Source organism: Poecile atricapillus, chromosome 3, assembly GCF_030490865.1.
Source record: "Poecile atricapillus isolate bPoeAtr1 chromosome 3, bPoeAtr1.hap1, whole genome shotgun sequence".
In the NCBI taxonomy this organism is placed as follows: domain Eukaryota; kingdom Metazoa; phylum Chordata; class Aves; order Passeriformes; family Paridae; genus Poecile; species Poecile atricapillus.
The window spans coordinates 22,145,247-22,162,153 of NC_081251.1; the positions used below are offsets into that span (position 1 = coordinate 22,145,247).

At 35.4% G+C, this 16,907-nt stretch overlaps 1 protein-coding gene across 1 annotated transcript in view; it reads right to left on the reverse strand.

Moving 5' to 3' along the window:
* The window catches only part of CSMD1 (CUB and Sushi multiple domains 1), a 1,087,660-nt gene that overhangs the window by 138,773 nt on the left and 931,980 nt on the right, over positions 1-16,907 (reverse strand). The window contains exons 33-37 of the mRNA XM_058836707.1: positions 16,179-16,274; positions 8,825-9,028; positions 7,604-7,728; positions 6,897-6,993; positions 2,527-2,631 (exon numbers count right to left, since the gene is read on the reverse strand). Coding sequence (XP_058692690.1) covers positions 2,527-2,631; positions 6,897-6,993; positions 7,604-7,728; positions 8,825-9,028; positions 16,179-16,274 — 627 coding nt within the window. The remainder of the gene's footprint in view (positions 1-2,526; positions 2,632-6,896; positions 6,994-7,603; positions 7,729-8,824; positions 9,029-16,178; positions 16,275-16,907) is intronic.

Genomic DNA, 16,907 nt, shown 5'->3' on the forward strand with positions numbered 1-16,907 from the left:
CCTCTGTTGCTCCTTGGAATTTCTTCTGGGATGAAGGGAATGTTCCTAAATAATTCTTGCTTTCTAATGCTGTAATTAAGACTTTTTATATATGGACATCAAGGTTCTGCAGAATACCGTAATGGTTATTTCAGAGCGATTTCACCTACTACTCTAATGCATTCAAAAGGTAAGGCTAGATGAAACACTAGTACGTCCACTTTGTGTCTTCTATCCCTGCTGTAGTCTGCTGATGTAGGATTTGAATTAAAAATTTGGACTCAATGCATTCAACAGCTCTTTATTGTGAATGGATATTTTTCTGTTAATATCTATAGTTGGAAAACTAATTGTCTTCACTTTAACTCCTAACTGTCTTCCTCCTAGAGAAGTAATTATATCACAGACTCATAGCATATGCTGATTTGGAAGGGACCCAAAAGGATCATCAAATCCCATTCTTGGCCCTACACAGGACATCCCAAGAGTCATATCACATGTCTGAGAGAATTCTCCAAACACTTCTTGAGCTCTGTCAGGCTTGGTGCTGTGACCACTTTCCTCATGTGAAAAAGTGACTGCTCAATATAAACCTGTAAATTCTTGCTGTGAGAACTTGCTCAGTTTCTTTAGCCAGTTACACAGAGAGGTACACTGTACTCCTACTAGCCCTGCAGAGACCGCATAGGCACGTAAGAAACAATTTTTTTCTCTCCTGTCAGACTAGCAACTAAGAACAGTTAACTAACCTCTGAATGCTCAACAGTACCTTGACTTGTGCTAAGGTGCACTTCTAAGAAACACTGGCCTTGAAATATTAGCAACACTGAAGTCCAGTAGATGCTTTAACACAGCACAGTTGGGAAACTGGCAATTAAGAGACAAGCAAAAGTATCAATCTAAGTGATTTCACTTGTTAACAGAACATGGTTTTTTTCAGGAGTTGCAGGGATAATAAAACTGATATAGTAAAATAAAAATTTAAAATGCTCATTCTGTGACTTTCTAGAATTAATGTGTACTTCTTTATACTTCATGTGGAATTTTACTTTCACTGAAGGGTAAAGAGAAGTAGAGGAGGAAAACAAGATGACCAACTGTGGAGGAGGAGTCCCCAGACCAAAACACAAACAAAAACAAAAACAAAACAGAACAAAAACCAAAAAAAATCCTAACATAACAAACAAACAAAAAAAACCACACACCAAAACCACCACAACCAAACGAAAATATTTCTCTAAATAGTAGATTTAGAAAGAAAATTCCTGCAAAAGTAATATTTGTATTTTCATTCTAAATCACCACTAGAATGATTGTTTTAAAATAAACCCTACAACATACCTGCATATAAATATTTGAACTATGCAGGGAATTAAATGAAAACATAGAACTGTCTTGTGACTACAGTCAGATTAAAATATTTATTATGAACTGTAAATCTAGTCTTTCAAAATTCTGTGCAGCTTTATATGTTCTTTAAAATTTTTATTCACAATCCTAAATAGAACTTATTAAAAATCATCCATGTTTATTTACTTATATGTACTTCTTCAATATATTAAAAACAACATTGCCATTCTTAGATATTATAGGACTCAATGAAATATAAAAGCTAACTCAATTTTCAAGAAAATTCTTGAATGGCCTTTGAAAAAAGAGATGCTTCAAAAATTATAAGGATTGTCTTTTTGAACTTCATCTAAGCACTCCTCAGACTGTCAGCTCATCATATTACTTTTTAAATAGTAGAATATTCTTAGCAATACCTATTTCCAGTTAAAATCACATGAGCTATGCAAGCACATGTACTGAATTTACTATTATTCTATAGTATTTTAAGTTTTGGAGAGATGTAATAATGCAAATGTGATTGACTTAAATATGATTATATGAGGTAATCTGCTATGTTTAAAACTCCACACCTCTGTAATTTAGAATGAAGTTTCTCAAAAAATATATAAAAAGTTGATATATAGCAGAATTCACTATGAAAATTTTTAGATTATTCTGTTTATACCACCGGTGATTTACCAAGATAACTGTTGTGTTTTCCTGTAGCTCCGGGACTAAAATGTTGGATTTTTGCTATTACATCTATTTGTTGAGAGAAAATAATTTGAAGGAAAAGAACAAGTTTGAAAGAACTACAAGACATAAATGTATACACATATTAATAGGAAAAAATATATTATCTTCTCTTGTTTTATCTATTTCCATGCAGGGAAATTAACTTTTACTTTTTGTCACCTAAACTTCAGAACTAAACTGAAATAAGTTGATAAAACCACATCAGCATTAAACCTCACATTTTAAAAATGCTGTTATGAATTGCCAGGTTGAATTGTTCTGTGGTGTTAATTAGTGAAAGCTGCTTTCCATCAATTTCAAATGTCACTTTATTAAAAATTTCAGTTTAATAGATGCCATTTATACAAGGCTTGAAAGTCAGGAAAGAAAAAAAATAAACCAAACAAGCAAGCAAAAATCTGTTTCCCTTTCTATACACATGCTTTTCCCAAGAAAGTTTCAAAAAACAAGGAGCCTTACTTTTGTATTCCAAGTGAAAACCGGCTGCTGCCACACTAATGTCAGAGTGAAAATGAAGGTAAAGTTGATTGGAGGTGCTATTTAACAATGCTGGCACAGTTGTACCTGGAAAAATAAAAGTTATAGAATAAACTATAGCATGGTGATCAGAGTTTTGTATTGAAAGGACATAACCAGGGCTGAGTCAGAGAGGCTTTTTTTTTTCTCATTACATGGGAATCTCAAATATTCTGCTGTGTTCTGCCTTCTTTTCTCCTGAAGTTGTAGGCAAAGTTTGATTACAAGCCATTACAATAAAAGGCTATGTAAGTACAATCAAACAAGATCCCATCATGTTTAGAGGAAATTTTATTGACTTGGACAGAATAAAGATGCAAAGAGAAAGAAAAAAACACATAAATAAAGGATTTGATTATGACAACTTATATGGCTCAACTGCCATTTGCAAATGTGTTTCCCCACATTTCTATAAAACCCTCAGTACAAAACAAAGCAGTCCAGATTTTTTGTGTGTACTTCCCACAACAATATTTAAACTGCTTATGCTAATTCAGAGGATATGACAGAAAATGAAGAAGCAGCACATAAAAAAAACCCCAAAAACAACAAACAATATACTAGCTTTTCCTAATTCAAATATCTATAATAAAACTGTGTATGCTACACAAGCTTATCACTAACCCAGGGTACTGTCTTTGCTACTGGAATTGCTAAGCCTGACAAACACTTATTTTATTAACACATGATACCATGTAACTTATATTCTACTGTCTAAAACTGGAAGACCCACTGAGGCTAAAAATTACATCATTTTCTATGATTACCCTCAAAGACAGTATCAAGTAACTAATGAACTTGATTGGTGGATATATAAGAAAAATTCTCTTTTTCTGTGGGGCATTTTCTGTTTCTATAGTAACTGTGAGCAGCCTAGGTATAAACCTGAAACTTGGGCCTAAAAAGAAATGCTGAAAAGAATTATCTTTGTAATTCTACAGTCTAAACTAGGAACAGGTAAATATTTCTAAATCTAAAAGATTAATTAGGCAAAATCTTGCTATAAATAGAGGAGCTGAAAGATGACAAGTTGGCCTTTAAGGAACGTGTTTAATGTCTGACACAGAAATTTTGAAAAAGTATCAAAATTCAGGCAGTAAGAGCACTCACATTACACAATATTACTCCGCAGTACAGAAAATACCAAAGCATCTTCCTGGAAAATGGACTTTTCATAGTATCTTTTAAGGAAACCTTCCTGTCTGACCATCCAGACAGGATGGTGACAGTCTCACCACCAGAGACTTTTACGGCAGGGACCACAGTCTCTTCACAGTGGGCAGCTCCAGTGATCTGACCAGTCCCTATTTCACTCCCTGCACACCCCACCCTCCCAGTCAGACCAAGTTTCCTCATGGATTTCACCCTGGGTCTCCCATATCAGTCTCAGATGCCTCATCCCATAAAGCCATTTATTCACAGTGAACTCACACTGAAACAGCTGAAGCTGATGCCTCTGAGGAGAATCCCAACCAAGAAGCCCCTGGGCTTTTGCACCCTCAGAGTTTCACCACTCACAAAAATCTCTTCCTCCCTAGTTCTCAGCTCCTGCCATATCTCTGAGTGCCCTCTCACCAGGCTGAACCACAGGTCCCTGGGGCCCTTGCTGTGCAAGGTGTTGGCAGTTCAAGGCCTCTTGCCTCAGGCTGCATCACTCAGAGATCCATGAGCAGCTTGAACTGCAGGTGCTCATGCAGCTACCAGCACCAACTGTATTCCTCAACAGTATCCATAAAAAATTTGACATGTATTTAAAGATGTTTAAGGTGTCCTGTAACAATGAGGATGTTAATTCATAATGACTATTATATTCTTTAATGAGCAAAAGTCACTGGACTGTTCTGCTCCTTTGTAGGATCTGGTAACATTTAACACCAGTCTTTTACTTCCTTAAAGGGTAGTATTCAACAAGATGAGAAGTTAAATCCTATTGTACTGTGGGAAATAAATGAGGCTAGTTTTTAATTCTCATAATTGCCACATTCAGTGGCATCATTCAGGCTGGCTATCTGTCACAAATGGAAGCTGCAGGGACTGATACTGGTTCCCACACTGCTCCAGTTTCTTCAGAAATTAGCTGGTTGGTGGGATGGAAAGTATTCTCACCAAGTTTGGTGGTGACACTGAACTGAGTGGAGGGGCTTACATATCAGAGAGACCTGGAGAGACTAAAAGAATAGACTAGCAAGAGCAGTATGAACTTTAACAGAGACAAGTGCAAAGCCCTGCATGTCTGTTAGAATAAGCGAAATAATCTCCTACAGGCTAGGATTTGTGTGGTTGGGGAGCAGCCTTGCTGAAAGGACCTGGGACTGTCGCAGTGGGCAAGCTGAATACGTGTCAGCAGCGCACTGCTGCAGCAAATAAGGCAAATAGGTTCCTAAACTTCATCCAGAGGGGCATTACGAGCAGAGACAGAGCATGCTGCTCTTCTCAGCACTTGTCAGGCTGTGAGTGGACTATTGTGTCCCATTCTGGTTCTCACAATGCAAGAAGGATAAGGATAGATTGGAAAGGTCCAAAGGAGGACCATAAAGATGATCAAGGGCTAGAGAATTTACCCTGTGAGAAAAAACCAAAGGAGTTAGGTCTCCTACAAATACAAATGTCTACAAGAGGATCTACAGTAGGATCTGCTCTACACATCGTGCAGCCAATGCTGTATAGAGAAGAGGGCTGCGTGGAGCACAAGGACGTCAAACACATAATCTCAGTCATCCAGGAATCTTGGAAGTGATTTGCCAAAAAGAAACAGACTCAGTGAATTCACCTTTCCAAGTCAACTCTGTGACATAATTAGCACAATTTGGTCAGTTCTTAGTAATTATACACCTTTACCTCTTGAATGTGTATTTAAAAGACAGAGGAATCCACAGAGAGTGAATCAGAAGACAATTGTTTCATAAAAAATTTAGTAAGAGAGAAATTTTACCACTCATGAAATCATACCTGGAATTCAGTTTCAATGTCACATCATTGGTTCAGTTTTGAGAACAGAAGATTTCATGTCCTCCTTACATATTCTTTCCCATGCAAAAATATAGTTCTTAATTTTAAGTCTGACATTCATTATACTAGAGACAAATCCACAATAAATCCATGCTACTGTATCTCCAATTAAATATTTCTAACACAAAAAGCTGTCTTTTTCAGTTTCCCTGGAAAGTAGGAAGGCTTTTAAGTTAAAGCAAGATGACAGACTTGATTTCTAGAACAAGGAAGAGTTTTGAGTCTTGAGTGTTGTTGAAATAGAGTATTGTTAAATGCATAATTTCGTCTCTTCTTCATCCAATGGGGCCAATAATTCACTTCCAAAAGTAGATTTATTTTCATAATTTCCTTTCCCTTATTTACCACACAGCCCTGTTACTAGTATTTAATATAAAATGTTATAATCTATTGGACTGGGCCTGTCTGGGATGGAGTTAATCACTGTAGCTGGCATGGTGCTGTGTTTTGGTTTTGTAACCAAAACCATATTTATAACACGGGGATGTTTGAGGTGTTTCTGAGTAGCACTTAGACAGTGCCATGGCCTTCTCACACCATCCCACCAGTGAGCAGGCTGGGGATAGCCAAGAATCTGGGAGGTGACACAGCCAGGACACCTGCCCTTGACTAACCAAAGGGATATGCCACACCTTATGGCATTATATTCATCAGAAAGTTTTTCAGTTGATTCTTCATTTCCTTACTAATCCAATATACATCTATACTTTAAAAGTTACTTAATCCCTTTCTCTTGGTTTGGTTTACAGAACACACTCATTCTATTAAAAAAATGTCCCATATAAAAAGAGAAAAAGTGTATGTGTTTGATGTACATTTTAAACAACTAATTATCTCTTTTTGTTATATCCCAGTTTTATTCAGTTTGTTCTGTGGGGTCTGGTGGGTTTAGATGAAGATTGAATTCTTTATCTCTTTCATGAGAAAGGCAGGCTAATAAAGATAAGTCAAAGCTATCAAAGGAAGCTCCTTGAATGTCAGTGCCAATTTATATCACAGTATCTTCTCTATGAGAAGGGCAGAAAAGATAAAAGAAAGGATTTTTTTTAAAGTATTATCAACTAAATTCCACTAATCAAAGTTAAATATTTTAGTGTCATATTTTCTTCTGAAAACCTCTCTGAATTTGAATATTGACATATTTACACCACCTGAAGTCTCTCAGAAATGAGAACATCTATTAAGGGTATCAGAAATGATGGAATACGTACTTCTCGTCTATATGTGTGGGCAAATAAAGACATATTCTCTCACATATGTATCTATATATAAAACTGTATCGTTAAATCATGGCATATCCTAACCTGAAAAGCTCCCAAGTCGCGGTGCTGTCATATCTCCACCATCATATATTTCAAGAGAGTCCCAGTTATGTTCAGTGGCAAAGCTGATGACCTGGATCTGTAAAACAGGACCATAGAACCTTTTTAGGCCAACAAGCCATGTGCATTTTTAAATGTTCTAAACCCAACAAAATCAAAAAAAAGAGAACACGTAGCAAAGAAAAGAGATCCAAACAAAAGAAGCATCAGTGAAAAAAAATGTACATAAAAAATCAATATTCAGTTTTTGCATTGTATTAACTCTTTGAAAATATGACATTAGATAAGTAAGAAGGATTTTGCTTATATGTTGCATCATTTTAAATAATTACTCAAAGTGTAAATGAGCAGATAATCAAGATAGCTTCAGAGCTCTCAAGGGCCTCATAATACCATAGCAGATAGAAAGAGTTGGTATTTGCATATCAGATTGAAGGATCAGGACCTGCTTTCAATATACTACATAATTAAAACAGAAAACAGCTTGTTAATCATTTCTCATTCATATCCCCATGTGAAAATAAAATAACATCATATAAAGCTAACCAAGGAACAATAATGAGAAATCCAGAGCACTAATATTTCAAGTACTCCCCCCCCCCATTATAGGATTACTAATTTATGAAATTTTTAGAAAAATAAACAAACAAAGTACTTAATAATCCATGCTTGACAGAATACAGACTTGCCTGAATACCTGATCCCTCAGTCACTATGATTTTCCACACACAATTCAAGCTGTTACCATAAGGTTCAGGGTAACCTGGTGAAAGAATAGTACCTCTGCGCTCAGTAAAATTCCCACTGCATGGCACTGAAAGAAAGTATTACCACAGATTATTACACAAACTACTTTAGAGAACAGAGAAATAGTAATAATTTTACTAAGATCAAGATAATTATAATAATTTAATTTTGTAGCATAAACACATAGACATGAAGCAATCATCTGAACTTAGAATGAATCTTATATAAAATATATTAATGATTTCAAGCATGAGACAACCTGCCTGAATAAACAATTCAGAAATGACCTTAATTTTGCATGTGTACAGCTTAAAACAGCCCAGCATCAGAGCCTAATCACATCATACCTTACAGTAACAACAAACTGTAGCCATAACATTAAACACAAACATGATTGACAGAAATCATGTGAATTTACCCACAGCCCAAGACAGTTCCAATATTGAATCTAGCTGATAAAGCAGTGTAGTAGATTAAATATTTTTTACCATATACACACTTGCTTCCTTAAGGTTAAAGAAAACAGAACAAAAAAAAATAAAACCAAGAATACACAGAAAATTGGATACCTATATTTATTTTTAGAACACTCTAGTTGATTGTAGAGTAAAATTCTAGGAATGGCGATGACTTTTGGATATAAATCCAAATAGGGAGAACGTAAAACATTTCAATAAATACTTTGGAGTGGTAAGCATTATTTCAGTGCAGGTCTATTGACAGATTAAGAAAATTAGTTATACTTAACAATGCTATGATTATTCAATGTGAACTATGCTTTTGCTTGAGAAAGTAATCATCCTATGTGTGATAGAAATACACAACAAGTGCTGTGTAATAAAACAGGCAAAGGCACTTCTGGAGAATAAATTCTGTCCTGTATTTCAAGCTGTAGATAAGTCATGAAAATAATGAATGTTCAAGAAAATGTGCATCACACTTGTTCATATAATCTAAATCATTATATGAAACAATATACTGCCTATGAGCCAGCTGATACTCAATTATTTCTTGATATGGAAAACTGCTTTTTTAAATTGGGCATGACTGATATTAATCGAAGGAGAGTGAATATATGGGTTAAATACTATTTTCTGAAACAATTCCTGATTCCTAATTCAGAAACATGAGACAGAGCAGACAACGTAAATGTAATTGCTTACCTACACAGCTTGGCACTGTGTCATTCCACTGAGCTAAGGCATTTGGTACAGACTGACATCGGATAGCTTTTGAGCCTTGTAGCAGATAGCCAGGACTACATTCAAATCGAACAACAGAGCCTGCTGAAAACTCAGAGCCAATTCTCCTTCCATATCTAGGCTCAGGAACTGAGCTACACTGTGTATCACTTGTGCGTGGAACAGCTGAATAAAGGGAGGAAAATATAAAGTCATGAATACAAATGACAGTCATAATAAAAAAAAAAAAAAATAATAGACCAATAAAAAGGCTGACTGTTTCTTGCATGATAGAGCATTGCTCTGCTCCTGTATTCTCAAAGAATGGACTAATGCTCTCATGACTATTAGCTGGAATGGGGTTTTGCTCTGTGCCTGTGTACAGTCATGTGAGTGCCATGGCAGCTCAGAGACCTTTAGACTTTGGATGCACAGCTTTAGGCATGAGAAGATCAGTGGGTGTTTCTGCGGTCCTCTTCAATGACAGAATACTACATCTACCACCTACTTCACTTAATAAATATGGGGCTTTTGGCTTATCACTAGAACTTTTTTCAGGAAAATTTATGGTGTAACTAACCAGATACAAAGACAACATAGTATCTTACAAATATTTGATTTATTGTATTGGAGAATATGAAGTGACAACAATACACACCTTTCAGGCTATTTCAGTGTTTTCTTTTGACAACAATTATTTTTTATCAATAATGTTTGGGAATTCATAAACCATACAAGAGCAGTTAAAATACTGCAAGTAATAAATAAAGTGCAAAATAATAACGTGTTAGAAGCCCATGGGATTGTTTTCCCTTTGGCTTCATTATTTATAAACACTTCTTGATAACAGGTATTTTTTATACCTACTCACCGTTGCTATTTTGCATGTTGTTCATATATCAAACTTGTTCTTACTATATTTCATTTTGCAGTTAGCTAGTAAATGTCTATTTAAAAACAAACTAAACATACTTATATAGAAAATAACAGAGGTATAATTTGTGTGCAATATCATCTATGTTTTACAGTATAAAAATAATGGTACATTAAAAATAATCTCATTAAATATATGTAATTTTTCTGTGTGAGCGGCATGTTTAAAAGTTTTGCTTAATCAGCTTGGTTTGTTCAAGAATTAGTTTTAGAGCATCACTGCATCTAGATATGAGTAAGTAACACCATGAAATTTGATTGCTTTGCAGTCCTTAAATAAACAATACAAAATGATACCAGGGAGAAATAAAAAAAAAAAAAAGGTGGGTGTTACACTTTATTCCTGGGAAATTTTTAAGGATGGTGCTTCTGGCTTACTAATATAAACAGAATCACAGTTTTATTTAGTTTTATTTTACAGCACTATGTTTAAATTCCTTTGCTAACCCATAAGAGTGAAGAGTGATATTTCTATCTGTTCATGGGCACAACTGTGCACATCCCCACCATGCCTATTCAGCTACCCTGGTCACTACCTAAAAGACAAGGCATATAGAGCCTATAAATATTTATTTTAATATTGCTGATTTTATACTCATCCTATTTTTTATACTGTTATTTGCTCTATTCATAATCGTAAGTTTTAAGCACTCATAAATGCTCTAAAAATTAACATTTCTTAACAAGTTGGCTACAGAAGACTAATTGAATTAAATTCAATCTTAAATCTTGCATTAAACATGCAATACATTCTAGCAGAGCATTGAAAGTTGTCATTTATGATAACATTATGTTCTACCAGTTTAAGCGTTGCTACCAGATATAATAGTTAAGTTTGCCCAAGTATTACTGAATGTAGAGAAAATCTTTTTCTAAAAAGATTTAGAAATGCTTAATAGTAGCAATAATGGGAAAATAAATTATCTTTTTTTATTAATATGCAATGGGTTGATTTGTCAGACAAGGTCAGACAGATACAGTAACATGTATTTTTCTTCTAAATCAGTACATTGGTTGGTTGGAGATGATTCTAACCTTGGAAGCTACAGAAAGTTGTAAAATGTACTCACAATATAATGAACAGTCAGAGGTAAACTAGAATACTCCTAGAGAAATGCACAGTATGGCAAAACAAAAGTAAATCCATTTTTTTTTTTTTTAAATGGTTAAACCCCTTACACAGTTTAAACAAACAACGTACTTTTCAGCAAACTTTATATTCCTGCCTTTGTTCAAATAACTAAAACTTTGTGATTAAGTTCTCAACAGGACCTCAGTATCACACAGATGCTCTATGAAACTTCTTCATGCATGCAGTTCTAACCATGGAAGGAAATTGTTCTGTACTTGTGGAAGGAAAATGATGAAACCATACTTCAAGGATTTCACACAGTCACAGTTCTTCCTGATCATAACCTGCAGGCCACATGGAGACTGCCAGGTCAATTCAGCTGACCCAGCTTCCTCTTTTTTGCCCTTTTATTTGGATTAATAGGCTGCACTATTTTATTCAAGCCTTTTTATTCTATGTTATTGTATAATGATTACACTGGAATAAATGAGGACTTTGCAACTGCCTACGTGATGATGGCTGCTCACACATCCAGTCTCATGACTGTCATATGACTGGAGCTATGATATGTATACAGCTTTTATGTAATTAAGCATTAATCTGTCCCTTGGTCAGCACTACTAGTTCAAATGGGCATTTTGGCTATGAGATAAATCATTCACAATTATGTGACAGCAAAGGGTTCAGTACATTGTTGTGGTCAAACCAGTTTTGATTCAGGAAATTAATACTTAATTTTACTTAATTTGTTACCAATTTTACACAAACTTCTGATCAGTGATTCAGGAATTAAAAAGAAAGAAGATACAAACAATCAACTAAGTTAATTAAGCAATTTTACTTCATTCTCATCAGGCTAAACTTCAAACACCTATCCCTCCCGCTCTTTTTTTCAACTTCCTTGTGGCTATCCTTATTGTACCAATGAGGTGAGAGGAAGCACAAGAATGGGGTATGTGCTCTCTTTTTGCTTTCCCCCACCTCCCCTGCCAATATATTTAGCATTTTACTCATCTTTCTCCTTTTTGCTTCTTCAGGTTTCCACATCACCCTGTTTCTGAATGTTTGTCCTCCAGCATGGGTCATGCTTGGGCTACAGTTCCTCAAAGATGTTCCCTACTGCAGAATAGTACTTTCAGAGGCTGCCAACCCCTCTGAGGTGTTCTCGCTGCAGCAGGTGTCACCCACAGGCCATAGTCCCTTTGGAAGTACAGGTCCCTTGGCAGGGAGGGCCTCTTTCCAAGAGTGCCTCCAACAGTCCCTCCAACAGCATCTCTAGTAGCATGTACCCAGCAGCATCTCTGCCCCAAAGCAGTTGTCACTTTTAAATATTTCTGAGAACAGGCATCACATGTTCCTCTGAATAGTGTGAATTTTGGCATGTGAGAGATGGCTTATACCAGCTTCACATGATGCTGTTTGTGAATGGCATGTGGTAGCTCACAGCCTCCTCCCACACAGGTCACCACCTCAGCCATCTGCTAGTTAAACTTTTACCTTCTCGCATGTCCAAAGCTTATCTGTCGTACCTAAGAGGCTACATGACCTGACTGACAATTTCAGCATCACTCCTGGAGTATTTTCCATTCATTGTGTGGAAGAAACTCTTGCTCAGCCTCCTATGGGAATACCATCTTTCCCTATGTATTTTTTCACTCAATTTTTTAAGAGGGAGGAAACTATAGGCAAACAAGCCTTCTTATTTCTCTAACCCTTGCCTAGCAACCACATCTGGAGAATCCCTACAAGAGCTGTGCAGGCAAAGGACACTTACAACAGTGAGATTTAAGAACATCCTATAACTTTCAGTAATAGCATTGGGAAATTTGCATACATGCACTAGTAATCCATACTATTTTGTGTAACTAGACCTTTTAGCACCTCTAAACAAAGAATGTCAGATCATCTGTTTTCATTATAATATTGCCCTCTGAAAGCTATTTTCCTGTGAGCATGCTATCTCTAATATGATAGAAAATGTAGGGGCAGTTTACTAGCACTCTTAAATTAGTTCACACACCAGAAATACTTTTTCAGACTAAAAGCTGACATTTTATTGAGATCAGCCCTGACAGCCACAAATATCCATGGCTGCAGTTGTATCAAATTATTCTGTTGCCAGCAAGAAACATTCAATGACATTTAAAATTGACATTTTGCTCAGTTTTTCAGAAGTTTTACTAATACACTGTATTTCTTATTTACTAATGGTTATTGTGAGACAAGAAATGCTAAAGATACAAAATCACCATGAGGTACTATCTTTTTTTAATTCTCCTCTCTCCCCCCGTTTTAAAAAGAACTGCCTTAAGAAGAGATGCAACACAAGCTATAGATAACAACAAAGTAAGGTAATTCCACAGTGCTTATAATGGGATTTAAATAGCCCATGTAAAAATGTAGTACAGTGGCTAACACCTATAAAAAGTTAGGAAAATAGTTCATTTCTCTAAAAGGTGACACAACTGACAGCTCAACTGAAATACCTCCAAGTTTATTTCAGTTAGAAGAGACCTACAGCAGTCATCTAGTCCAACTGCTTTTACAATTCAGGATTGACCAAGTTAAAACATATTTTTAAGGGCATTTTTCGAATCCCTCTTAAACACTGACAGGCTCAGGGCATCAATCACATCTCCAGGATGTCTGTTTTAAAGCAGGACATAATGTGTCATGGTGGCACATATAAAAAGTAATACTAACAGTCTTAGTTCTGCTCTCTAATTACATTTAGCAGTCAATGTGGGGCTGTGCATTTTATTCTTGTCACAAATTAGATCATCTTTATTGTTAAAGTCACAATCTTCTTTTACTCTTATTTCCCTTTGTCTTCTTCATCCTAGCATACTAACTTTCTTAATAATCTTCTTTAAAATCTCAGCTGACCTAATAAACAAGTTCATGCATTTATGTTGTATCACAAATAAAAAGGACAAATACTAAAACCCCATAAATTTTTGGATGGTAGAAAGGTAATTACTTTACATTTTAAGGAAGGAATTCTGTACTGCTGCAGCCTGGGTTATATAAAATAGAGGATCTTTTTTTCTTAGGTGATGTCATAGCAATAAGACAAGCATAAGAAAGCCTGAAAAAAAAAATCCCAGTCTTCTTACACATGATTGTTCTTTTTATATATCAACTGATATACCTGACCCTAATATTTTGGAAGACTCGATATTCATTCAGTCTCATATTAGAGGCACTCTTTACCTATTGCATTAACTACAAGGAAATGTGATCATCTGAGAAAAGAAATGAAGTCATAGATGGCATATCCAGATAAAAAGTTTTTGAGGAAGTGGCTTCACAAAAGCCAGTAAATATGAATCAGAAGGAAAAGCCCTCGTCAGTTGCTCAAACCTGAATGTGAAATAAGGCAAGCAATAACTTTTTCTCCCTTGAGCCTTCCTTTTAGCTTTTGCTATAGTGTTGTCAATCTAGACTTCTCAAGCTGTATCAGATTCCATTTTCTATAGTAATTATTCTCCATTTTTCAGTAAATGTTTCATACCACTGTGAAACAAAATTGAAATCAGCCCAGTGGAAAAGTGAATAGGGAAGAAGGTCAACCTGGAATAGAGGGCAATAAATAAAATTATTGACTTTCAGACCAGATTACTGTGTTCAGTGTGATAGTGGATATAATTTCTGAAGTATTTAAAAGGCTAGCAAGAAGGTGGTCATTGGAAGTATGATCACATGCTTTATAAGAAGAGAAAAAAATTTCAGAAGGGTAGAGCTTATTAAATACCACTAAGTGATTAGCCAATATATGTATACATATATAACTATTTAGTAAAGCTCTTAAGATATATTTTAAATATATTAAAATCTCATTGTATTTAAATAGCTTCATGATTTTTCTGAGACAAAGTGACTTTGCCTAACTCTTTTTGTGCTCTCATTTGTTAAAATAAATTTCTTATAGTTACTAAAAACATAAGTGTCTGAAATGAGGCAGAGCATTATGCTCACCTGGAGACTTGCTGTTGAAAAGCAATCTATGTGTGTATATATTCAGCTAATAGAATCATGGGGTTTTATCACTATGAATTCTTCCACAGCAGCAAAAAGTAAAAATTTAGAGTGTTAACACTAACACAGTAAGACAGAAATATGTCATTCACATGCAAATGGATAGGAACTCAAATGCTGAAATCTCTTTTCTAATTCCCGAAGTTTATAGTCTCCATCTTTTACGGTTAATTTTGGATAAGTTTTAACGCAAGTGTGTGTAAGATGCTTTTGATGTGTAAAAAGAGCAGGTAACAATATCTTGAGGTATATCCAAAGTATCATATGCAATCATGGTGATATCTTTCTATAAACATTGGAGTCAGAAGGCTTAAAAGTCAGTACTAACAATCTTCTTACAATTGGGAAACATTCTTGAGGGGAGACAGTTCTTTATATTTATATGTTGTGTCAAACTAGGACCATGCTCCAATCTTTAATACAAAAACCAAAAAACAAACAAAAAAATAAAAAACAAACAAAAAAAGGAGTCTAGTCATCTTAACAATATTTAAAACTAGTCTAGGCATCCTAACAATATTTAAAACTACCCCGAAGTACTTTTACTCTTCACTTTAGTAAGAATGTGCAATGACTGTCTGATTAAGCTTACTGGGTTTGTATGCAATACATCTAGTGAACTGTCCAGAAGTCAGTCCCTTTGGGACTACATTTGTTGCCCATACAGGCAATGAATCTGTGAGCAATGCTCCTGGTGTCACCAGACTGCAGTCAAGACTCATGGATCAGCTCAGTCTACTCAGCTGCTCAGCAGAATGCTAACAGACTTGGCTATGCCATGTCATTCTTGCATTTCAGCTGCAGCGTGCAGACATGCACATAACGTCTGCTCAGGTTCAGCTGAGTCAGAAACAGACAAGTGAGTCTCCTTCAATACTGAAACGGCCTGATGGTCTCTGCTGCAGCAATTTTCTCTCCAAGCTCTTCGAGAAGACAGCATCCTTAGCAGTCTGAACAAAAACTCTTGAAAAATCAGCTGGGAATACTAAGAAAGATTGATACAATTAAGCACACTCCTAAACCCCTCGAGTCCACTCAGCATTAACAAAATACATTTGATTGCTGACTACTGAGTAAGGCTGGACATATTCAAGTCTGTGGGGCCAGACAGGATAAACACAGACAGATGCTGTTATGAAGCCAGTCTGCCTTCAGGAGAAGTCCCTGATCTCTGGAAAAAGGTTAAGACTACACTCACATTTAAAACAATGCATTAAGATTTATGCAGAATTTAAAATAATGCAATTAATGAAATTGGCACTAGTGTCTTCCACCAAAAGTAGACATGTTTACCTTGGTAAACAAAGTGAAACCCTCTGGCTGATGCCCCACTCTTAGCACTGAATCGCAGAAGAATTTGATTAGATGTAGCCAAAGGCAATGTCTCTCCTACAAATGGGAACAGAAAATAAATACACAAAACAGAAACAACAGTTATAGCTCTTCAATACATATTCAAATATGCTGTTAAAAACACAGTTTCAGATTTTCCTCTATAGTGAAAGAAAACATAAGTAACATTGTACAAAATTAAATTTGCCATTGCCAGAATAAAAAGACTTCAACAAGAGAAACCTGTGGAATTTACTGCAGCAGCTGTAACTAGAGCTCAAATAAACTACTTGACTGGAGAATCCTACTGTCACTTGGGGACAAAATTATTAGAAGATTTTTAGCTAACTCTTTTCTGTGACTGAGAGTATTACTTTACCTTGCAAAACACATTCAACAAATAAAAGTATTTGAAAAATTCCACAGGGGTCTTCATGAAATGTTTATCGTTTCAAGACTAAAACTGAGAGAGAGCAAACACATGATTTGTTTTATGTAGTGGCTTCAATAATATATATGGTCACACAAGAACTATATTACATTATTAACTTTCTTATGGCATTGCAAATTTTATTTCTGATTTGAGGATTAATAAAAATATTTAATATACTTTATCTCCTTTCCTGATATATCTGTCAGGAGTCATGATAGAAGTTCAGTAATGAAAAACTATAGAAAAAATTGCAGTAC